This window comes from Anabrus simplex, chromosome 4, assembly GCF_040414725.1.
Source record: "Anabrus simplex isolate iqAnaSimp1 chromosome 4, ASM4041472v1, whole genome shotgun sequence".
NCBI classification, from domain to species: domain Eukaryota; kingdom Metazoa; phylum Arthropoda; class Insecta; order Orthoptera; family Tettigoniidae; genus Anabrus; species Anabrus simplex.
In genome coordinates, this window is record NC_090268.1 from 243,901,527 (window position 1) to 243,927,940 (window position 26,414).

Genomic DNA, 26,414 nt, shown 5'->3' on the forward strand with positions numbered 1-26,414 from the left:
CTTCTTATTCACCCCACTCTTCCTGTAGATGTAGTTATTCATCAGGCATAGAAATTGTGTGCCAATTTTGAACTTGTAGCAGGATACAGATCTATATACGGATCAGAGATTTCCTTTCGAATAGTGAAGTAACAAAGGACTTAAACTCAGTAGATAATACCCTGGCTGCAAACACAAATTGTCCTCTGCCTGCCACAGCTACCACAGCGAACTCTATCACATATGACTCCACTGCTTCTTCTTCTTCTTCTTCTTCTTCTTCTTCTTCTTCTTCTTCTTCTTCTTCTTCTTCTTCTTCTTCTTCTTCTTCTTCTTCCATTAAAGAAGGTTGCAGTCGTTGGTGGCTACAAATAAAGAATTTTTTTTAGAAATTTACAAAGAGGGCCGCAAGGATTATTACATGGCATGTTACTTTAAATGCTGCTATTCTCACCTAAAAATGATTGTGGATGAGAAATGTATTCAATACGCTTGCTAGGGACCAACCTACCCACCCATAGAAGTACATTTACTTTTATAACCAAAAATACTATTTTAGACGCCATAGTTCATTGCTTATAATGGTGATTGGTTCACGTATGGAAGAGGATGATGTCATTAACACCTAGGATGAGGCTGAGATTTTGTTACCAACCATTGCAAAAGAAAAAAAAATTATGAAGTGGCCAGCAAAGTTTAAAAGGCTCACGGCGCGGACAATAACCTTACTTTTCCTGAAATCCTCCTCTAATCTCGAGCCTAACGGCGAGAAATAAAGGTCATTAACATATTTTTGCACATCCAGGCCAATCTCTGTCATGAGAACAGTGGCCCCTTTGGGGCCACACTCCCTTCGAGAGGCTCTTTGCTATCGCCGCAGCGCATAATTTCCGCACGGCAAAAAGAAAGGTAATTCAGTAGCTGTAACCTATCTTTGCACATCCAGGCCAATCTCTGTGATGAGAACAGGGGCCACACTCCCTTCAAGAGGCTCTTTTCTATCGCCGCGGCGCATACTGTCCGCACGGCAAGAACAAAAAGTATAGCCATATGAAACCAACAACTAACAGTTGTCAGCATTGTCGTTCCTCTCGGCACTCCCTCTCAGCGCTACTAGGGTACAGTCAACTCGCGGGTGGCTTGTGTTGCTAATCCTTGCAGCCCTCTTTGTAAAGTTATGCCGAAATTTCTTCACTGAAGCAGTAATGGTAATCAATTTTTAAATCTTAAAGTGAATTTAATTAGACTAAATTCAACTTCCAAGTTTTGAAATTTAATTTAATATGCACATTACTCATTAATTTTTTTGGATGTTAAGTTTTCAAAATGTACTTTTATATTATTCATAGCTGGAAATTTCTTTTATATTATTTTTTCAATGTGTGTCAGGGGGAAAAAAAAGGTTTTTGTGTCTAGAAAATAGGGAAATGTCAGGGAATTTTAAAATCTGGATTTGGTGGACACCCTGTACTGATCTTAATTATGCATTATATATGTTTATTTTTGTTTTTTAATTTGAGAATCTTCTTGAATTCTATAAAATACATCTTTAATGTATGGTACTGATTTTGCTGCAAAGAGGCCTTCATTGAATAATAATACCACATGGCAGCACTGAGCATCTCACTTAAATGTCAATCCCATTCTAGTTCCGTGCAAACAATAATAAACTAAACCCCATGGCACTACAGCCCTTGAAGGGCCATGGCCTACCAAGCAACCGCTGCTCAGCCCAAGGGCCTGCAGATTACGAGGTGTTGTGTGTTCAGCACGACGAATCCTCCCGGCCATTATTCTTGGCTTTCTAGACTGGGGCCGCTATCTCACCGTCAGATAGCTCCTCAATTCTAATCACGTAGGCTGAGTGGACCTCGAACCAGCCCTCAGGTCCAGGTAAAAATCCCTGACCTGGCCAGGAATCGAAGCCGGGGCCTCCGGGTAAGAGGCAGGCGCGCTACCCCTACACCACAGGGCCGGCTGCAGACAATAATAGCCTACGTTAAATATCTAACAAGGATGAATTACTAATGCAATGCACCTAGCCATCCCACATTCTGAGAAAGGATTATTGCTGTTGTACAGAGTTGTGGCACTCGGACCTACTGTATTTCACAGACAAAGCATTAGAAATCCCAATTTTAAAGGTACTAGTCTCTAAAGCCAACTTTAACAGTTGAAAAATATTCTATATGAGATGAAATTTGCCAGTTATTTTACCATAATGTGAAAATTAAATAAGCTGACACAGTTTTTTAATTTTTTTAATAATTAACCTAGATATGTACAAAATGATAAATTCTTCACATAATAATTATGTAAAAATATTTAATATTACTGGGAATATGTAAAATGAAACACAAATGTAACCATATAAGAACAACATTTTGCCAATATTTTAAATTTTCAGTTGTCCAAAAGTAAAGGAATGAAATATTTAATTGCATAAGAGTCCAAGCCCTAATAATAATAGTAAAAATAATAGTGGGAAGCTTAAAATATTTTTGAGAATTTCATCAGCCAGTCATTCAACAGCTCTTTTGATTGATTCATGTCAGTACCTCCAATCCTCAGTAATATCCTACCTTTACAAAAATTCTTCAGCCCATTACTTAAATGCCAAGCAGGGAAAATATTACAAACCATGTCTTGCTTTGTCTTTTCTTAATTTTATGTTCGGTTTTCATCTCTGTGCCTGACTTTAGATTGCCTTATCAGTATGGCTGTCTTCTGAAGGGCTAGGATGCACTGTTTGCTGCTGAAAGAGTTTTAAAAATGGAGTGTTCTGTATCATACTCTACACTCTTCATGTAATATTTACTAATGTAGTTTGTTTTGTGTGTGTGTTACAGGCAGCTACATTGTATCCAGGGATTGTTTTCGGTGTGTGTTTCTTTCTTAATTTCTTCATTTGGGGTAAACATTCTAGTGGTGCTGTGCCATTCTCTACAATGATGTCATTGCTCTGTTTATGGTTTGGCATTTCACTACCTCTTGTTTACTTGGGCTATTATTTTGGATTCCGCAAGCAACCGTTCCAGCATCCAGTTCGCACCAACCAAATTCCAAGGCAGGTTCCAGATCAGCTGTGGTACATGAATCCTTTGCTGTGGTATGTATTCTCCTTGAAACTGTTCCAATGATTTTAAAGTGTATTGCATTAAACTTATCTTTTCTACTAATTTCCTGCTAGAGTTTTAATGCCAGTTGGTTCCTTAGAAATTTATATTGGCAAGTTTCATGTTTCCTGGTTGCTCTTCTCACCAAGAACTAAAATGTACTGTGAGGAAATGTGAACTACAGGCACATTCGTAAGAAATTTATTCTCACAAGGCCAATGTGTCCCCATCGATTTGATCTATTTTCAATTATATACAAGCTCTGGTGAGAACTTTCATCGGTTTAAATTGCAAGGCATAACTCCAATCCAATTCTTAGGAAATGAACTATGAATATTTCAGGATTGCTTAACAATACCAGCATGCAACTTGTTTGTTGCTTTTTTTCACAGGCTTTCAGCATTCTGCACGCCTCTTGTCTGCCATGTTTCTCCTCTGCACAGTTTTCCAGCAAACAGACAGGTGGAAAAGGAGCAGGAACAAAGATATATGGAAAATATTTTGTCACAATCCTTTACCCAAAATCAAGTAAAAAATGGCTCAGATGTTCAGTATTCCATTGTAATATCAACCTTGTAATCATCAGTTATAACTGTACCTATGTATTTCTTGAAACAGTCAGCGTTCAACAATAGTCCACCAGTATTACGGCACATGTAATTGCTTATTATGCAAATAATGTACAATATGTTTAAACAAATCCACAAAAACACTAGAGAGGGGAGTTTTATCTCATGTATCACGAGCTTGTGAAGCAGTGAGCTTGCTCATTGCATTGCACATTCATTATGAGAATGTGTCGGATGCTGATTTTATGAAGCATTCTCAAAATATTTAAATTCCATTTTCTCAGAATTGGATGGGAGTTATGACTTACAATGTGATTAGGTGGAAGTTCTCATCGTGGCCTGCATATTGCAACCTTTTATAGCGAGTCAACAGTCGGAGAACACTGAGACACCTCAGGGGTGCTCAGTTCGCAAATAGGGCGCACAAACAAAATATCCAAGGATGTGGCATGCATAGGAAATATGAACTTAAATTGTGGCATATAATGAAGAAAATACGGAATAAAATTGATATATGGCATGGTTTATTAATAACAAAAATATTCTCAAATTGTCATCCTTTAGAACTGTGATAATGAAAATGATCGCTAATAAATAAAAAATATATCTCTTGATGTACAAATTAAATAATCAAATGGGGTGGTACATAATTTCACGCCGTATCTTGCCCTAGCAAATCACAATTACACATTAATTTCAATAATTTGTTCATGTTAATAGATTTCATTTGATTTACTGAAAGCTCTAGATTCAGACGATCTGCTCTGAAATATTAGAAAGAAAAAAAAAAATCGAATTAAATTTTGTACATTGATCACGTTGAGTTTCCAATTATCTACCCAAGATTTTACGTTTCTTTTTACAATTACATAATTTGATGCTATAATTTCCATTTAAAACTGAGTCGGCCCAATGAAATAATAATCTGTTCAATTACCAGTCGGTTACTGGGTTAACGAAAATGAATAAATGAAGGAAATGTAATATACATTTGAAATGGTCTGCCTAACTCAACATTTAACTTCTGAAATGCCATATCACAAATTGAAGAAATTAACACTGTCCACATCGTATAACAAAGAAATCAACTCCAAAATACCATAACCATATTGTAATACTAGGTTGTGCTAATATTTACACAGTATTTTACACTATCTACACTTCAGACTACACAAAAGATGATCATATTGTCAGGATATCATTGAATAATTCTAGGATAGCTGAATGTACTGTAAAATTTCTAGTGTTCAATCAGATGACCTGGATGAAAGTCCTCAAAAATTCGGGAAAATCTCGAATTCGGGCAAAGTCTCGAATAGTGTTCCAGAACCATCGTGATATATCGTGAACATTATAGTTATAAATTAGAGAGAACTCGAGATAGAACTAATTAAGCTTAACTCCTCGAAGACGTAGGCAAATTCAAACAAACGTAGCTTTATCGGCTTAAATCACACAAATATCTACCATATTACACAACCAGATTATCACCTGCCTCAACCATCTTTTACAATCATGGCGTGACTATTACAACTGATTACAAGTGATTATTTTCATTTTGACCGTATTGACCGTATTCTCCAAGAACTACATCACGTATTCACTATAATATAATTTCTCTCGAAGACAAAATTATTACATTAATAATAATGACCCCTACTATATGACAATATATTTGTGATCCACCCCGGGATATCACAAATTCATTCTAATATCATCACGCAACAAGTCGTACGCGTATATAATTCTCGAAGATTCAATCCACCTACCGGTTCTCAAGTCTTGACTCAACTATCTCTGTTCCGCACTTACGTACACAGGTTCTGATTCAAAATGACAGAATCATTTTTCTTTTAAGACTGAACTTCAAATATCACACGATTATATTCCAACAGATACCATATACGAGAATGTCTCACTTCTGTACGACGACTGTACATCCAGAAAAATCTAATACATGTACACGAATGTCCTAACATCATTATAAAGATTGATAAATTTATAAGATGAAACCCCGAAAATTATTACTGCCTGATACACCTAGTATAATTCATAAGTCATGTACACCATTCCAATATCACATTGTTAATAAACTTAACCATGATAGGTTAATATTGTGTTTGGTCCGTATTGACTGGTCTGAATGTATAATATAACTATTTATAATAGTTTATTTAAATCCGCCGTGATCAATACACTCATTAAATGAAAGAAACATTATTAATTAAACCATACATGTTTCGGCAAATCTCAACCATTCCCTTCATAAGTGATTAGATCAAAGAATAACACAATATGACACAATCTTTTGTTTTACAATTTGAAGGAGTAATGTGTCCCAATACATCATATCAAAGAGTAAAGAGAACTTATAAAATATTATAAAAATGATCAATACATACAATCATATAATCATTTAAGGAACAAAAAGAAGAAAAACTTGAAGATCCTAAATTTGTATAGTGTTCTCATTCAGTTCAACCAAAATTGTATGTTATTATACTTGTTATTATTAGAATACACATAGTCTTTCTAACACGCTATTTGATAGTATCACTGGATTCACATGGTTGGTTATAACCGGTGTTGGTCTGCATGCTTATCGTACGCTAGCAATGCATGCTCTTTCTTTCTTTCTTTCTTTCTTTCTTTCTTTCCTTTTCTATCTTTCCTTTTCTTTCTTTCTTTCTTTCCTTTCTTTCTTGGACGGGTTCACTCCTTATTGTCGACACCAGGATAAAGTCTTATGGCTCAAACCATTAATTCGAAGAATAGTACGCCCACAGGTGAAGTCGTTGTGAATCCAAAGAGTACTAACTCTGAGATATGTCACTCAGTTCAAATATCCGAGCCATCCGGCCTATTGAAACTGTCACAATATACTGCATTTTTTTCTTACTGCCTTCCTTAATTTCAATTTTTTCTGTCTTGCCCTGATTTTGTTTGATTGTAGAACATTGTGTTTCTACACTAACACGTGATTGATCGTTGTTTTCCTCAGCTAGTTCATCAAGACAGTCTTTTGTAATATTTACATGACTTGCACATTTTCTTTTATTGTTGATGCATTTGCCTTTTACTACATATACTCTTTTGTGCACATTTCCATTTACTTGCACTTGTTTATGTTTGGGGTAGTCCTCAAAGACCATCAGAAGAGCGTTTGGTAAGAGCTTTCTCTTTATAGTACTTATACTGTAATCAGAATCCTTCAAATGCTTTGCTAAAAGTTGTAGAAGACTTGTTTGTTGCTTTTTTTCACAGGCTTGCAGCATTCTGCACTCCTCTTGTCTGCCATGTTTCTCCTCTGTACAGTTTTCCAGCAAACAGGCAGGTGAAAAAGGAGCAGGAACAAAGGTTTCAACAAAATCCCTGGTTTGCGCACTCCGCCCCACCACGTGAAACAGCTAGAAACTATTTTCTCTTAATTTCATCATTCAATGGAAATTTATGAAATGAAAGTCCATTGCCGTTAACTTGATGTGATTTACAGTAGGGCTCGGTACTATTTACCATTTTCAATAAACACGACTGCTGTTATGCTATTTACGTTTAAATAATTACTCTACAAATAACCAAGCAAGTGGCCACGCAATTTGGGTCACGTAGCTATCAACTTGTGATCGGGAGATAGTGGGTTCGAACTCCACTGTCAACAGCCCTGAAGATGATTTTCCATAGTTTCCCATTTTTAGACCAGGCACCTTACTTAAAGCAACAGTCGCTTTCTTCCCACTCCTAGCCCTTTCCTATCCCATCATCGACATAAGAACTACCAGTATACATTAAACTAATAAAAGAGAACTTCTGCCTGTTTAAAACGCTTCAATGATGATTTTTTTTCCCTGTAATTTTATGGCATTACTCGCATTAAATTTTGTCCCTTGATGACCCTAGCTTTTCTCGTATCAGATCATGGGGTGTTTGTGTGATCTTTCACAGTACCAATGTTCATGTTGAAAGTGTAATTTTACTCCAAAAAATACCTTTAAATTCTAGACTTACTGTCATTAAATTTTGGGCTTTCAGTATGCCCCAAGGACTTAAATATTCCTGAAAACAGTTTGCACAAAGTACTCCGACGTAACGAGGGGTTCTGAAGGTTCTACAGTGTGAAGGGCAAGAGGAAGAAGGCAGATCACATATCTATCTTTTTTTTAATGCCTGCGGCTATAGAGAGTATGAAAAATGGCATGCTCTCTCTGAGCCTATATATAATGGGTTCACTATTTCCCGCTCTTTGTTCACTGGTATCCGGCCTCGCAACATTTCTTCACAGATGGTTCTAAAATCAGAGAAAATATTAGCACAAAGATCTTGCTTTGTAGTGTCTATAGCGTGTATGCTGCAGAGCCTTTTTCCATTTTAAAAGCACTGCAGTTTGCACTCGGTGATGAAAGAGACCACTTTCTTGTGTGTACAGACTTGTTAAGTTCTCTGCAGTCTGTTGACTTGTATGGAAGATAGGAAACTTAAAAGGGTCCACCTTTTCAATACAAAAATGTTATAGTTTATTTACAACATATATTTACACTTGGAACTAGTTTCGAGAGTTTGGAGGTTCCAACTGTTGACTGTGCCAGTATTTATGGTGTATTGTTGCAGCGTTACATGTAGGGTGGGGGCAGGTTTCTATGATGTTTATTGCGGGACATGAGGCGGTAAAGCTATGGCACGAGATGAAAACTCTCAGAAAATGTATTCCTTAATACCAATTTTATATTCTTGTCGAGCTGAATACCGGACCTGTGAAGATTACAAGATTATTTTGTGCATCTACAGAATGGTGGTGTTAATGAAGCTATGTAATATAGAGAGAGACTTTCAAAAGGTGGTTAAATGAAGAAGTTATATCATGTTCAAGATCATGCTTCCACGTCTCTGCACAGTATTTAAAATACAATTTACCGTTGGTCTTTATAGCTATTGTTGAGAGTGAAGGAGAATTTCCTGTTGTGTATGTTTATCAGGAACTCAAGGGAGACTTCATTAGTTAGTCGGAACATAGAAAAAATGATGAAATCTTCTCAGAAGAACTCTTAAGGTTTCACCTTACTTTTTCCTGCCTGCTAGCTCTTCAGAAGTGTGTGCGCGTGCATTTTGTATTCAGGAATCATTCAAGGCAAATATTTTCGCACTGCAAGATATGTGGTTAAGGTTATTTTTAATATGTATAACTTTTGCTTTATCAACGATTCATTTTTTTCTATATTCGTCCGTTTTTATCTCCTCGTAAGATGTGTACTGTTTAATGTAACACCTTGTTTAAAAAATTGGGTTAAATGAAGAAGTTATATCATGTTCAAGTTCATGCTTTCACGTCTCTGCACAATATTTAAAATGCAATTTACCGTTGGTCTTTATAGCTATTGTTGAGAGTGAAGGAGAATTTCCTGTTGTGTATGTTTATCAGGAACTCAAGGGAGACTTCATTAGTTAGTCGGAACATAGAAAAAATGATGAACTCTTCTCAGAAGAACTCTTAAGGTTTCACTTTACTTTTTCCTGCCTGCTGGCTCTTCAGAAATGTGTGCGCGTGCGTTTTGTATTCAGGAATCATTTAAGGCGAATATTTTCGCACTGCAAGATGTGTGGTTAAGGTTATTTTTAATATTTATAACTTTTGCTTTCTCAATGATTCATTTGTTTCTACATTCGTCCCTGTTTTTATCTCCTCGTAAGATGTGGATTCTTTAATGTAATGCCTTGTGTAATATAAATGTCTACATGCTAGCCTATTTCCCACATTTTGGTTGAAGATGACGCCAAACAGCGTCGAAACTAGTTCCAAGTGTAAATATATGTTGTAAATAAACTATAACATTTTTGTATTGAAAAGGTGGACCCTTTTAAGTTTCCTATCTTCCATTCTCAGTTCAATACGGACAAAAATGAAATTCTTAGTTTTAAATATTGACTTGTATTTACCACACCACCTACTGGTATAGCAGATTCATGACCTTCTAGCCAGGTTGTGTCATGCTGGCACCAGAACCACTTTTGTGTGGCTCCCAAACCACGTTGGACCGGGTAAGTTGGCCGTGCGTTCAGGGGCGCGCAGCTGTGAGCTTGCATCCGGGAGATAGTGGGTTCGAACCCCACAGTCGGCAGCCCTGAAGATGGTTTTCCGTGGTTTCCCATTTTCACACCAGGCAAATGTTGGGACTTGACTTATTTCCTTTAATTCCAGTGGGAACATAGGGCCTTGACGAAATTTCTCCAGCTTGTTCTATCTGCCGCCAATGCTTTCACCTCCCTCCATGTCTTGTTAACTCCAGCAATCTCCTTATCTGTGGTTCTCTTCCAGGTAATCCTCGGTCTGCCTTGCCTGCGACTGCCTTATGGATTCCAAAGCAATGCCTGCCTTGTGATACTCTCTTGTGGTCTTCTCAGGCTGTGCCCAATCCATCTCCATTTTCTTCTCATTATCTGTTCCTGTATGGGACTTTGACTTGTGGCCTCCCAAAGGTCTTTGTTTGAGATAGTTTTTGGCCACCATATTCTCATAATGTACCTCAAACACCGATTTATAAAAGTCTGTAACCTTGTGGTAATGTCTTTGGTCACTTTCCAGGTCTCACTTCTATACAGTAACACAGATTTAACATTTGAGTTGAATATCCTTAGCTTCGTTTGTATATGAATGTGAGGGGATCTATGCAAAAGCTCCTTTGGCTTTATTTATACGACTCACCACATCTCTAAAAGCACCTCCATCCTGGCTTACCATGCTTCCTAAGTAGCAAAATTCCTCTACCCTTTCTATATCCATTCCATCTACAGTCAAGTTGCAATTGTTACGATGGTTTACGCGCATTTCTTTAGTCTTTTTGTTATTAATCTTTAAGCCTACTTCTTTAGCTTCTATTTTTAAGTCATTCAGTTTGATTTCCATGTCCCGAAAACATTCTGCAAGAAGACAGAGATCATCCACATAATGCAGTTCTTCCAATCGGTTATTTAATCCCCACTGAATGCCAAGCTTTCTGTTCGTTGCCACTCTCAGCATACAATCCAGTGACATGATAAACAAGATTGGTGACAGTAGACATCCTTATCATACTCCAGATTTTACAGCAAAAGGTTCAGACAGCTTCCCTTTATGTTCTACTTGACAAGTATATCCATCATACATTGCCTGTGTAAGACGGACTATCTTTTTTGGAATTCCGAACTTTTCCATAGCCTTCCACATTTTCCTCCGGTTGATAGAGTCAAAGGCCTTTTCAAAATCAATAATAATGGCGTATGGCTTTTAGTGCCGGGAGTGTCTGAGGACAAGTTCGGCTCGCCAGATGCAGGTCTTTCAATTTGACACCCGTAGGTGACCTGCGCGTCGTAATGAGGATGAAGTGATGATGAAGACGACACATACACCCAGTCCCCGTGCCAGGGAAATTAACCAATTAAGGTTAAAATTCCCGACCCTGCCGGGAATCGAACCCGGGACTCCTGTGGCCAAAGGCCAGCACGCTAACCATTTAGCCATGGAGCCGGACTTCAAAATCAATGAAAAGTATATACAGAATTGTCTGATACTTAGCAAATTGTTCAATGATTAGCCTTAGTGTGTTAATCTGATCCACAGTAGACCGACCTTCTCTGAAACCTGCCTGTTCTTGACGTAGTCTCCTGTCAATGGCTATGCTTATTCTGTTCAGTATGACTCTTGACATCACTTTTCCCCCATATGAGAGCAACGTTATTCCCCTCCAGTTATTGCAATCTGAGAGGTAACCCTTCTTTGGTATTTTGATGAGGACACCCTTCTTCCACTCCTCAGGGAGGTGTTCTTCGTTCCATATTAGTGTTAGAAGTGGCTCCATGATTTCCGTTGTTAAATCTGGATCTACCTTTAGGGCTTCTGGGATAATGTTATCTACACCGGGTGCTTTGCCACTCTTCATTTGTTTCACTGCTTGTGCAATCTCTTGTCGTGTTGGTGGTTCTACCGAGATGTCTGGATCCTCCAAAATGGTTTCAACTTCTTCAGTTCTCAATTCCTCACCAAGATTATTGAATACTTCCATGAAGTGATGTCTCCATCTTTCCAATTGTTGTGTCTCAGATGTCAAGGCTACTCCGTTTGCATCCCTGACTGGTTTCTGCCCTGAAAAGTTCCTCCTCGAAAGCTTTCTCATAATGGCATATACTTCTTTGCTGTTGCCGACTCTTGCTGCTTCTTCTGCTTGTGTTTCCAGTTGGTCTGTAAACACTTGTTTATCTCTCCTCACTTTCTTCTTAACCTCCTTGTTGGCCTCCCTGTATTTTTCCATTGCTACTGCTTTCTGGTTTCTTGTTCTGCTGGAGTTGACAAGTGGCTTGCACTCTTTTCGCTTTTGGATTGATTCCCAACTGTCATCCGATATCCATTCTTTCCTCCCTAGGGGCTGATGACCTTTGATGTTAGGCCTCTTAAAACAACAAGCATCATCTATCTTTCCTCCCTGGCTCTCTGTAGCCCACTATCTCTTCACATGTGTCATGAAAGACTTCCTTGACTGTGTTCCATTTGGTATTTACATCTTCATCTGGTTGTTCGGCAAGGGCCTCAAACCTGTTCTTCAAATGTACCTTAAATTCATTTTGCACTTCAAGTTTCCCAAATTTCCCAGAGTTGAAACGTTTCATTCATTCTGCTGCCTGTTTTACTGGTGCTGCCACCTTCAATCTAACATCAGCAATCATAAGAGGATGGTCGCTGCCTACATCTGTTCCATGTTTATTCCTCACATCTAAGAGTGAATGTCTCCATCTTTTACTTATCCCCAAGTGATCTATTTGGTTTTCTGTGCGGAGATCAGGTGACACCCATCAGATCTTGTGGCAGTTCTTATATGGAAACAATGATCCACCTATAACCAATCCAAAATTACTGCATAGGTCTATGAATCTCTGGCCATTATTATTTTCTTCTCCTATTCCGTGTCTACCCATGATGATTTCTCTTCCTTCATTTTCATTACCGATTTTTGCATTTAGATCTCCCATCAACGTATAGATAGATCTATACTTTGAATCTGTCAATACGGAAAATGAAATTTATAAATAATAATCTCCCATCAACACCACAATGTCCTTCTTTTTTATCCCTGCCAGTGTTGATGTCAACCTATCATAAAACTCCTCCTTCTCTTCCTCTTCTGCTACTTCTGTTGGCGCATAGCACTGTACTATGGTCACAGGTCTAACTTTGGTTCTTATTCTTACAGTAATTACCCTGTGTGATACAGGGGTCCATTCCATTATGCTATTTTTTGCTTTCTTTGTGAGTAAGACACCCACTCCACTTGAATGCTGATCATTTTCTTCTCTTCCAGGGTAAATGAAGACACCCCCCTCTTCTGTCCTCACCTCTCTGTAGCCTGTCCATCTTGTTTCATTCAACCCAAGTATCTCCAGTTTATACCTTTTCATTTCTGCCATTACTTCTCTCAGTCTGCCAGTTCATACATAGTTTTAACATTCCAGAATCCGATTCGTGTTCTGTATTTCATTGCAAAAGTCGTCTCCATAAAATCCGGCCGGTATAAATTTCGTCTGGTTTCTGTAATAAGTTTAATTCAGGTGTGCGAGTTATTAGCCCACAACACCCTAAGTCCAGTGGAGGGCTGCCTCCTGTCTGCGCTAGACTGCAGGATTTTTCTGTAGGGGTTATCTCCCTTAGCCTTTAAAGATCCCTCTTTACCACAAGGCAGTGGTTTCCTCTTTATTTATCCCTAAGAAGAAGGGTTGCCTCATCCACCAGCTTCGCCGTACCAAAGGACCCCTGCTCCGTCGTTGCTGCCATTGAGGTCTTCACCAGAGCCCCGTTAGCCGTCACTTTTCAGGGTTCCTGTAGGGCCTTCACAGCTACTGTAGCGGTCATGGGGCACACACAGTCCCCACTGTACATCACCCCTACAGGCAATCCCCTACTTCATGCTGTTGCCCACCTCCCACGAGGTGGACGAGGGGTTGGCCTTGTGGGAGGCCAAATGTTGGGGCTGTACCTTAAGTAAGGCCACGGCCGCTTCGTTCCAACTCCTAGGCCTTTTCTCTCCCATCCCTGCCATAAGACCTATCTGTGTCGGTGCGACGTAAAGCCAATTGTAAAAAAAAAAAAAAAAAAAAGCATGTTGGGATTGTGGGAAATGAACTTGCAGATGAGGTAGCAAAAGGAGTAGTACTTTTACCACCCAGACCTGTACCAGTTAATGATATTTATTCTCAGCTATGTCAGACAGTTTGCCGTCCTGGGGATCAGAGTGGCTAGCTATCCCAACTCCCAACATGCTGAAAACAATTAAGAAGACAACTACCATGTGGCGGTACTCGTTCCGGCCTTCACAGAGAGAGGTCGTAGTTTTGTGTAGGCTAAGAATGGATCATGGAAGATCTGCACACTCCTACCTCTTGAAGAGGGAAGACCTCCCTAGTGTGTTCTTGTGGTGCCGACTTCACAGAGTGCACCAGCCTGTGCAACCTCGGCCTGTAGGAAATGCTCAAACTCATACTAGATGATGACCGAATACTGCTGATCTCATCATTTGCTGTATGCGTGAGAGTGAATTAATCAAAGGCATATAAATTTCAAGTGTTCTGTTACTCAGAGAACTTACATTCCCTTTTGTTGCATTAGTGACCTTTTCGGGTTATTGAAATAATTTTTGTTTTATTTTTTAATTCACTTTCAAATTCCTCTGTTGAATAAATTATTGTCTCCATTCAGTTTGTACAGAGAGAATGATTACCTAGTTGTACTTATTTTGAAACAAAAATCACCAGCACTTGCCATTTTCTGTATCAGTCAAGATGCTAAATAAATTACTAGTTTCATTGTTTGCAATCTTGGCATGTCTGGAAGACCCTGAATAGAATAAGAACTGAAATGCCTATAACCAAGGCTAAACTCAAAAGATGGGGTTATATACAGAATGCTGACTGTGACTGTGGCGCAACTCAAGATCTTGAGCATCTATTTCACTGTCCAAACTCTCATGTTGAAACCCAACTTCAAGACTTCATTACTGTCAATGATAAAGCATGTGGATGCTTCATACTGGAGCACTTTCAACATTTGAGATACTTGAATAATGACCACCACCACCACCACCACCACCACCACCACATCATGTAAGTGTAAGGAACATGAACTCCAAACATCTAATTATAGCGTAATCACTTGCTACTGGAAGATAAAAGAAAGCTAATGCGAACGGTAATCACTTTCAGGAATGATTTAACTGCAACAAGGCAAGGCTCAGCATCTTGAAGTTAAGGATAACGAAGTACTAATTTGACAATGTATGGATATATGACAGGCAATGCCAAGCATTATATTTGAACAATGGAGCATCTTAACAGGTTTCATTGAATTGCTTTGAACACCGGTACTGAGTGTTTAATAAAATAATTATTCCTTTTAATGGTATGTTTTATTTTTCTACCATTCAGTACTTCATCATCATCATCATCATCATCTGCAGTTTCCAGCTGTTGGCCGGGTCTGCTTTATTCAGTACTTACAGATGTAAATACGTAATGCGTTAGAACATGTTTCAGTCTGTGAGACCTCCTTCAGATAATGAATTAAAATTAATTTAAATTTAAAATGAATAAATTTATTAACCTGGGAAAGGTCATGTTCACTCTGTGAATGTGAGAGGTTGTGCTGGATCTCTTAGACCAGGTTGTTACAAATGATGCATTACTGTATTGTGCTGTACTGTCTTTGTTTCTGGATTAATTTGTATTGTTTTAATGGAATACTTCAGATTTTCACATGTTTTTTTTTAATTCATACACTGCAAAATTAACACAAAATCCTAGTTCAGTAAGTGTATACCCATTATACTGTTAACATATTAATTACTTCTAGATAATGATAATTATAGTGATATTGGTAATAACAATATAACACAAAATGTATGTCATTCACTATGGGCACTTCAGTTCCTCTGACACTGCCTTCCCGTGCACACACATAATAAAAGTTGGAACTGTGCGCTCCTTAGGGATGTACAGCTGACTTGTGTTATACTGTGTCTTGGTCTTGCTGTGTTTGTGCCAGTCATGGTAGGCGCAATGGCCAGGCCCTGTTTCCTGCCTGGATCGTAGAGGCTCTTTTCATTCCACCTCCGATGGCTTTTGTTTGCTGCCTTTATTTATGATGATATGTATACTTTATCTTCATCTTCCTGGATAACCAATTCATTTTTTCTTGTTTTCTGTCTTGTTCAACTCCAAACACTTGGTTTCTGTTGTGATTTTCTTCCTCTATGCTGCCTAAGAGCTTGTAAGTTATGAATTTCATTATGGTCTGTATTGACAATTATTGATCCCTATCAAGAGAAAGATCCACCTATTCAATACCATTAGTTTAATATTATATTTTATATTATTGGTACTAGTTTCTTAGATGTATTACATTAAGGCTGAAGATGGCCAGCCAAGGCCGAAACTAGTCCCTACTTTAGTAATGTAAGTTTAATCCAAAAATATTGCATATTATAATACTGAAAAGGTGGACCATTATGACATTAATTTAATAATTATTATTGTGATCACAATTCAATATGGATCAAAACCATGAAGTTTATATTCTATCACTATTACAGTAGTCAAAGATCGTAGATTCCCAGCACACTACAACATTATAACACCCACAACATATTTACACAATGACAACAATATATTGAGCTACTTTGCCTGTATAAATAAGTTACAAGATTGTGAGCAACTGCAGCGTTACCTCGAAAATGTTGTGAGATGGACAGCAGGCAATGGTATGTTGATAAACGGGGTTAAAAGTCAGGTTGTGAGTTTCACAAATAGGAAAAGTCCTCTCAGTTTTAATTACTGCGTTGATGGGGTGAAAGTTCCTTTTGGGGATCATTGTAAGTGTTGTATGTCCGTTGCGCCCTTCTCGATCCGCCAGCCAGCTACACGCGTGCCAGTGTGTTATTCTTCGAGCCTCGACGCGCAGCCCTCAGTGCGCGTGCCTGGAACGTTGTGTGTGCTATAAAAAGGAGCTCCTAGCCTGTCCAGGCCCACTGACCCCGGTGTCCAGCTCCAGAATACACCCTACGTCGAGCACGGAGGCTACTCCTCTTGAAAATGTGCTTCGGCCAGGTGGACTGAATTTCTGGCAGTAAGAGGTCTCACCTCGGGTCACCGCTCCTCTTGCTTGTTCCACTGTCCATGTCCAGTCTTACCATTATATGCCACTATCATTCCCTAGCTAATGCAAGCTCCCATTATCAACTTAGTTTCGCTAAGTAGGAACTCTTCAGTCATTGAACTTACGTTAATGAACTCAGACACTTCAACAAGAAAGGATTCTCTGAGATATTTACGTCAGTGCTTCTGATAGTTTTCGACTATCAAGAACTTTTCATGTCACAAGGACTATCTTTCCGAGATAGTAGTGAATGTGAATACTCCAACGTGTATATAGGGTACAAAAGACAGACTCTTTCTCCAAATTCATAGTTCATTTTGCTTCGAGATAACTTTCAGTTTTGTTAGTGTAAATATTGTAATTTTACATGTGAAGCAAATAAAGAAGTTGTGTTTTTGTAAACCCAACCTTGTTTACAACAGTAAGTATCTAGGTGTTAATATAAGGAAAGATTTTCATTGGGGTAATCACATAAATGGGATTGTAATTAAAGGGTACAGATCTCTGCACATGGTTATGAGGGTGTTTAGGGGTTGTAGTAAGGATGTAAAGGAGAGGGTATATAAGTCTCTGGTAAGACCCCAACTAGAGTATGGTTCCAGTGTATGGGACCCTCACCAGGATTACCTGATTCAAGAACTGGAAACAATCCAAAGAAAAGCAGCTCGATTTGTTCTGGGTGATTTCCGAGAAAAGAGTAGCGTTACAAAAATGTTGCAAAGTTTGGGTTGGGAAGAATTGAGAGAAAGAAGAAGAGCTGCTCGACTGTTCCGAGCTGTCAGCGGAGAGATGGCGTGGATTGACATTAGTAGACGAATAAGTTTGAATGGCGTTTATAAAAGTAGGAAAGATCACAGTATGAAGATAAAGTTGGAATTCAAGAGGACAAACTGGGGCAAATATTCATTTATAGGAAGGGGAGTTAGGGATTGGAATAACTTACCGAAGGAGATGTTCAATAAATTTCCAATTTCTTTGAAATCACTTAGGAAAAGGCTAGGGAAACAACAAATAGGGAATCTGCCACCTGGGCGACTGCCCTAAATGCAGATCAGTATTGATTGATTGATTGATTGATTGATTGATTGATTGATTGATTGATTGATTGATTGATTGATTGATTGATTGATTGATTGATTGATACAGTACATATTTACACAACTGTCAGTGTTTCAGTTTTTTAAATAATCAAAGATGGTGGTCTGCATTTTAGCACTGTTGGATTTTACGTTCAAAATGTCCATTTCCAATTGGTTTAGTCCGTCTATAACAGAATTGTCAACTAATGGGCACATTTGCGTTTCTCTACACTTCTCGAATCAAGTCCACTTTATCTGCAACACATAAGAGTTTTTCTTTTCGCTGCCATAGTCAGCTTCACTAAAACAACGAACTAGAACAAACTGATATAGAGCTGGATAATCTACTCGGTACACAACAGACGAACTTATACCAACTTACGTAAACTGGCGCTATCCTCTAATGCTGCTACAGATGTAACCACTCGAACTGAGCTCAGCCGTGTACTGCATTCATGCAAGCAAAAGCATCGCAAGTGTTTGTGTCATCGTTAGTCTTCGGCCGCGGTGGGCTAAGTTCGACCTCGCTCGTGCGTGTAGAGAGGAATCGATACGGAAGATGATCGATCGTGTTATATAAACACTGGGGTGGAGAGTATGAATATCGATAACGAAGAAACTAACGCGGCCCAAATTTGCCCGTAACAATGGATGAACGTGTGAAAGGGTTCTTATTGTAACCGAAGGACATTGCACACATTAACATAGGAGTTCTCGAAGGGCATAATATATTGTCATTAATTCTACTGTACTGCAGCGGCCGCGGTCGGATGTGTATCAGAATCTGATATTTCACTTTAGCGCTACGCGTCTGCGCTCTAAATTCCTCTTAAGCCTTGAATCACCTTTAGCAAGCTTATTCCGTCTTCTTCATACGTTCTTAATGTCCCGTAACCGTAATGAATAGAAATAAATACTTGCGAATTTTAAAATTTCCTAACGCTAAATGCGGGTTTTGCCGTAATGTTAATTACGTTAAATCGAATATAAAATTGCATTATTCTTATGGTGTAATTTTTGGGACTTGAAATTTCTTCCATTAAATGCAGGTTTACGTTAAATCAAGGTCACGTAAAATCAGGGTTATACTTTTTATGTATATATATAACCACCAATAAAATATTACAAATTGGTATGTCTTAAGTAAAGTCTTAATCTAAACCAGTGATGAAATGTTAGATTACACATTTAAAGTTGGAATTAAAATAACACATTAAAACTGTTGTGAACGATGTTGTTGGACTGTGTCGATGTCCTTATAATAAACAAGTATTCTTGAGTCTTGAATTTATCTTGGGGCTGATATTCACTGTTTGTGTGTGTTGTGGACCCATTCGATACATAAATTATGCCTTATTGAATAGAATATACAAGTAACAGTTGATATAGCTTTGAAGAGGTCATTCACAACTTGAATAAGTGGCCTTTCCATCAGATGCAATGATCTTTGTTTTAATTCAGTGTGAAGTGAATGTCCCCTTAGGGTTTGGTGTTGGTGTCGTGCCAGGTGCACATAAATTATGAGGCTAAGGTGTTCTCCGAGAAATAACACGCAGTACTTATGCTGGGGAACTGTGAAAAGTGGATGACCAGTAGAGAAGATTATGAAGGTGACAATAATCAACCTCATGTCACTGACAGAAAAGTGAGAAGAAGTGATTGATTTTGTGGAAAGGAGAATTTAGCTGTGATTGGACGGAGTAAGGTTAAGTGGAGAGAAAATGGAAAGATGAAGTTGAGGAGTGGATACAATCTCTACTGGAGTGGAGGACATAAGGCAGAGAATGAACTACTGATAATAAACAACAAGATCTTAGATGAGTTATTGGTTTTATGTTCCGTTATCTACTTTTATGGTTGCCATTGATGCTTTCACGGCCCGTTCAGTGTTTTCCAAATTTGGACATTCCTCATCACCAGATGTTTCATTCCAGTCTTGTATCTATGTCATACTTTCATATGTGTGTACTCCTTGTTATGTGACTCCCTCTCAGACCGATTCTGATGGTTCCGTCACCTTCCGCTTCGAACGCTAGCACTGTATCACGCCCAGTGAGCCATCTGGTGACAAATGAATGTACCATTTCCACTTCTATTATAACATCTAAATTCAAACCTCATTCCTTGAGAAGCCTTTCTCGTGAACAGTCGAGATTTTCTTCTGATGACGCATAGCAAAGTTCTCTTTGAAATGTAAAGAATTTCACCTTTTTTTTCTTCACACGGCATAAGCCCAAAAGGCTATATCATGTCTACTTTTATGGTTTTCAGAGGTGCCGAGGTGCCCGAATGTTGTCGCTCGGGAGTTCTTTTACGTGTCCGTAAATCTGCTGACATGAGGCTGTGTATTTGAGAACCTTCAAATACCACTACACTGGGCCGGGATTGAACCCGTCAACTTGAGCTCAGAAGGCTAGCAGTCTATTGTCTGAGGTATTCAGCCCGGCTTAGATGACTGTATTAGATAAAGTTGACTACATAAGTGATAGAATAATAAAGATACAATTAAGAACAGAGAATGGAGTACAAAATTTCATCCAAGTGTTAGTACCCTAGACTGGATACAGAGAAGATGATATGGATAAATACGTGGAGTTACTGGAGAGAGATATAAAGGATGGGGAAGTTTACTGTCATGGGAGACTTTAATGCATGGTGGGATACAACAGAAAAGAAATGGAATGGTGTTTTTTTTTTTTTTTTTTTTTTTTTTTTTTTTTTTTTAAATACATCATACATGTCTTACTGAGGATGGCCCAATGCCGGGTCGAAACATGTCTATTTATGTGTGAACTTTCATCTTAATTGGACGTAAAAAATATATAGTATTGACTAGAAGGATTAAAATAGTTTTTGTACAGTTTTGTAAGAAGTTCAACTGTCAATACGGATTCAACAATGAAAATATTAATGAATTTCATTTCCATTTCTTAAAAAAAAAATTTTTTTAATTGAAAACTATTACTGAATTAAGAATTAAGAAATGGGTTGTGTTGGCAAACATGGTTTAGGAAGAAGAATAATACAGTATATTGTAAGATATGGATGGGGATGGGGATACGTAAGGGCAAAGATTACTTCTTGGTGGAAAGAGCAAAAATCCCCCCACAGCAACTAACATTAGCCGAAGACGAACACGGAACAGTGCACAATGTGCTCCCAACCTACACACAACGTCAAATCAACAACAGCAGTAAGTACATATATACACATTCATTCCACATGACTAATAGGCTGGACTTGGAGATCATTAAAAGAATTCAGCAGGGAAATGCATTCTGCCAGAGTGTGAGAAATCTGATATGGAGGAAGGAGGTACCAATGAAAATCTAGAGATGATAGATAAGATGTATTATTGCCTAATATGGACAGATGTGGTGGAGATCTGGATACTGACAAAAAGACAGGAGAATAAAATCCAGGCCAGTGAAATTAAGTATGTTAGGAAAGACAAGAAAGGACAGAGCAAGAAATTATGATGCCAGGAAGGAAATCAGAGTTGAGTTATGAAAGAATGGAGAGGGTTAAACTTAGATTGTTTAGACATGTTATGAGGATGGAAGAGGGAAGGATGCTGAGGTGGATGATGGAGACCCGGATGGAAGGAGGGAGGGCAAGAGGAGACCCAGACTAAGGTGGCTGGTATAATTCGAAGAAACTTAAGATTGGAGCACTGTTAAGGAGGAACAATGGTGGTTGGATAGAGGAAGATGCCATAAACATTCCAACCCGGCAAGAGTTGGACGTGGGAAATGGATGGATATAGGAAGTTACAAAGGTGCCATAAACATTCCAACCCGGCAAGAGTTGGACGTGGGAAATGGATGATGAAGATAATGATGGGTTTCTTTCTACTTTTCTTTCTACATTATACAACCTGTGACAATATAGTTCAGAGAATAGTCCTGTACTATTAACATAGATGAAAAATGGACGACAGTGACCTTTCTGTCTTTTGAAATAGTCCCCTCCCATAACTATGCACTGCTGAGATCGGCAATACATGTCCTGAAAACTTTTCAAGAAGGCTTCCTTTGGGATGGTGTTCAAAAGCCTCGTCACAATTCGTTAGATGTCAGGAATATCGTCAAATCTCTTTCCTTTCAAAGCGAGTTTGAGTCGTGGGAATAGGAAGAAGTTTGGAGGATTGAGGTCTGGCGAGTATGGGGTATGTTCAAGTTGCACCACCCCCTTTTTTGCAATGAACTGTTTGACAATATTGGCTCTCTCTCTCTCTCTCTCTCTCTCTCTCTCTCTCTCTCTCTCTAATGCCTCGACTATCGAAAATTTTGATGCGTGACTTTTCGGCTCTGACCTTTTTCCGATGAGGGGATCCCGGAGAACGCCACAGTTCCATGCTTTTCCGTTTCATTTCAGGGTTTTACCTGAAACACCAGGTTTCATCCTCAGTGACAATACGGTTCAAGAAATTTGGTGTCACATCTGCCGTTTCGACAAAATCCTGTGAAGCCTCTAAACATCCCTGCTTCTGATCGTCAGTCAAGTGATGTGACACAAGACGAGAACACGTTTTTCTCTTCCCTAATTTCTGGGTAACGATTTGTTGCACGGATTCACGGTTAATCTGCAGTTCGTCCTCTATCATGTGCACACTTAATCGCCGATCATTCATGATTAATGTCCTCACCTTCTCAATGTTTTCTTCACTGATGGCGGTCGCTGGTCTTCCGCTACGTGGGTTGTCAGACACACTTTCCCGGCCTCCTCGAAAATGGGCGAACCCCTCGTACACACACTTCAAGAACAGTGCTTGATCTTCATAAATACGCACCAGCATCGCATGCGTTTCTTTCGGTGTCTTGCCAAGCTTAAAACAAAACTGTACATTGATCTTTTGGTCGTTCATGTTCCAGTTTGCAGTTCAGAACCAACGCACTAAATACGCACTGTGTCAAACAGGTCTTACATGGCACACACACGATGCTCAACTGAACAGCGTTGGGAGCAGGTGGTCCAAACCTGCTGCTACGCAGGTGCAGCAAACTCTATTATTCCGCCAAGGGGTCTCTTTCTATTTCCTTATGTTCTTCCGCATATCTTTTCTATATATCTAACCATTCTCCCTTATAATTTTTCCATTCCTCTTCCAAACTCCCAATCTTTGTTCTGGGTATTAACACATTCACTGTGGATTCGTAGAAGATGGTATATTCACCAACCTGAGCACGTTTGTTGCATGGAACTGTAAGAAACTTCAGAATGTCTTCATCTCCCTTGTAAGACTATTGGCAGTTTTTCTTCATTCAAAACATGCTTCTTTATAGACCTTGTGATGTTAATGGAACTGCACCATCAGTCATATTGGCTAAATATACATAATACAAAATGTAACAATTATATGCCACAGGCAAAAGTGATTATTTAGAGTTCCAGTATTTACCTGAACTTTTTGCAATAGTGGGATAATAATTATTTGTGACAATAATGCAAGCACTTGGAATTCTCTTGTAATAAGAAAATGCTGCATCGTACTGTACATTGTTATCAAAATGTTCCAGAAAGACTAACGGCGTGTAACCAAAACTGTAGAGAGGGTATATGTAGTGATTGGAATATGCCTTCACAAATCTGACTATGGGTGAACCAGCTAGTAGGTCGAGCTTATGGGAAGTGTGTGACAACGGTGACAAGCAGTTCTTACTAAGCAGGAGACCTGTTTTATTCACATTTCCTCGCCTTCCTCCTATTATGCACTAGGCACGTGATCCCATGCAATTCTAAACTGGTGTCGTGCTAGGTGCATGAACCGTATTGAATATGTTGAAGATGTTATCTCACTTCGAAACTTTTCTTGTACCTTCTTCCTTTCAGCTTTCATGTTTTTATTCCGTCTTTCTTCTTTTACTTGTAGAGTATTAACATTCATAGGAAAAAATACAAACTGGTGGAACTATGGAACTGCTTTTTAACAGTGTCGGTATTCACTCAGATGTCTTAACCACTACCATAATATGTTGTACAAAGATTGTAAATTCTGTTTTCTTGTTTGCAGTACCCTAATGGCTGGTGTCCTTCCCTTCGGAGCAGTATTTATTGAACTTTTCTTCATCTTCACGGCAATTTGGGAGAATCAGTTCTACTATTTGTTTGGTTTTCTCTTCTTGGTGTTCATCATTCTCGTGATATCGTGCTCCCAAATTTCCATTGTGATGGTTTATTTCCAACTTTGTGGGGAGGTAAGTTTATATCTGTATCTCAAAAGATGATCTGAACTGGATCAGGGACCTCAAAATGATATCCTAAAGGGGAGTATATGAGGACTTAATTTGAAGGTTGTCGTGATAGATTTACTTGAAATTACCTATGCATTAGTCATGACTGAAATTTTGATAATTTCCATCCAAAATATTGATTTTTCAGTTTTGGTCATAAGAATGTTCCTCAGTTCTTCGTCTTTCAAAAAATATTACTTTGACCCTACTACCCTGTTTAAAGCTCCAAAAATCTTTTTTTAAATGCATTCAGAGAGCAAAATGCTGCTTTCCCTACTTTTATATTTTTTAACACTTTGTGATGTACAAAATGCTCCTTGCATCACATTTTCCACCATATTTCAAAGAAACTTTTTGGAAATCTTACTGTGCATTGCAGATGTTTAGTTGTTATAAGGTCCCAGAAGGACTGATGGTGCATAACCCAACTGTAGAGAGGAAATACGCAGCGACTGGAACTATGTCTGAACTGGCTAGTAGGTCAAGATTATAGGAGGTGTGTGAAGGCAGTTCGTCCTACCTTTGTTTAAACTTTCAGACCACGTTTAAACTTTCAAACCACAGAAATATGGCAAGTACCACTTAATTTTCTGCAGCCAGTGACAAAAATCATCAAAAGTCCCATGAAAGAGATTCTAAAACCACCCACAACCACAGACACACCCTATAGCATGCTATACCTAATATAAAAGGCTTCGCCTTTTCAGAGTGACAAGGGAAGTTGATCATCAGAAAATTATTGCACTTACTGCTTTTTGTTGAGCCAGAAACATCATTCTTTAAGAATTATGCAATCTGACAAGTGAAACTACACACTGTTTGTGGTTCTTAACATTGCCGATGTGATCAGTTTTAACAGAAGAAACAGTTTCCTTAATTCATGGAAAATCTGTCAAGAACTGAGGAATTTGAGGACTGGTGGTATGGTGCTCTTTACCCCAGAAAGAGATCGGTGTTGTGAAGCTATATAAGGAAAATCCCTCTATCAACAACTGGATTCGTCATCAAGGACTCTTGCAGTGAATGGCGAGAGGCAGTCAAAATTACATCCAATGTTTTTCCTATTTGGCCTACTCTGAGCAGTACCCCAGGACAGTAACCTCTGTCATGTTTTGTATTGAAATAGGAGGATACATCTAATTTTTTCCTTTGTAAAGTGAAAACCGTCAATACGGAATGATTCTAATATCTTGTAATGCAGAAGTGCTCCAAAAGAAAAACTTGAATGTTCATGAAGAAATTCACAGTATATTTTCAATTGGCAGCACACAGTGAATCTACATGATAGCCTACTGAAATAACAAGGAAGGATTCATTATTGATACCACTATGCGATTCGAGCATCAATACAGGACAACCGGAGGAAGTACATATCGGGAAACAAAACCTCTACGAGTCGACAGTGCCTTTCTACGCGCAGAAGTACCAGCTTTGCAATATCAAAGTAATTGAATTGGTGGGTGGAACACACAGTACCATTCCAGATTTCTTTATAAACTTCTGAAAAGAGTTTTAGTTGCCTGTGAAAAGTGTCAATAAAATTGTCATTGCTGAGATTTGAGGATCTGTGAGCATACTCTGATCCCATTTATACATACCTGCTTGATTTAATGATATGAACACTTCTTTTCCCTTCCTATGTGTGGTGTATTACTTCGTCAGTTTGGCAACCCGTTTATGCATGAAGTTGTTGACATTGTCAATAAATTATTATTTTAAGAATTGAATGTTACTGTGCATTCTTATAAATCAATTGAATATTTTTTTTTTTTTTTTAAATAACAGTGTGCTACTTTCAAATTTTGTAAGGAAGACAATGAAAATTTGTACTTCTTACTTTCTTGCTTGACAGAACACACAGTAACTATTAATTACAATATGTGTGAAGGACTAGCTGTGTAAATTTCACCTTCAAAAATCAAATATTGAAATGCAAGGAACATTTTTCATGATACTTAATAAAATGCAATAAAATCACCTGTTGATCAGAAACTCATTGACAATATTCTCAAAATTTTGATGATTTCTCTTAAGACTTAGGCCAAATACTTTAATACACCAATACCGGACAGCTCTATCTCAACAGCATTGAGTGGATTGCGAACAGCGACGGTGGTGACATCTAGTATGTTGGTGAAAACTGCATACTTGTCTATGCTACAGTTGAGAGGAATGCACTACACTCATCAGCTCCATGGCTAAATGGTTAGCGTGCTGGCCTTTGGCCACAGGGGTCCCGGGTTTGATTCCCGGCAGGGTCGAGAATTTTAACCATC

General features: G+C 38.5%; 1 protein-coding gene across 2 annotated transcripts in view; it reads left to right on the forward strand.

Moving 5' to 3' along the window:
- Window positions 1-26,414, forward strand: part of TM9SF4 (transmembrane 9 superfamily protein member 4) — a 221,945-nt gene that overhangs the window by 167,009 nt on the left and 28,522 nt on the right. For both annotated transcript variants that reach the window (XM_067145470.2, XM_067145471.2), the window contains exons 8-9: window positions 2,829-3,088; window positions 23,919-24,102. In XM_067145470.2, coding sequence (XP_067001571.1) covers window positions 2,829-3,088; window positions 23,919-24,102 — 444 coding nt within the window. The remainder of the gene's footprint in view (window positions 1-2,828; window positions 3,089-23,918; window positions 24,103-26,414) is intronic.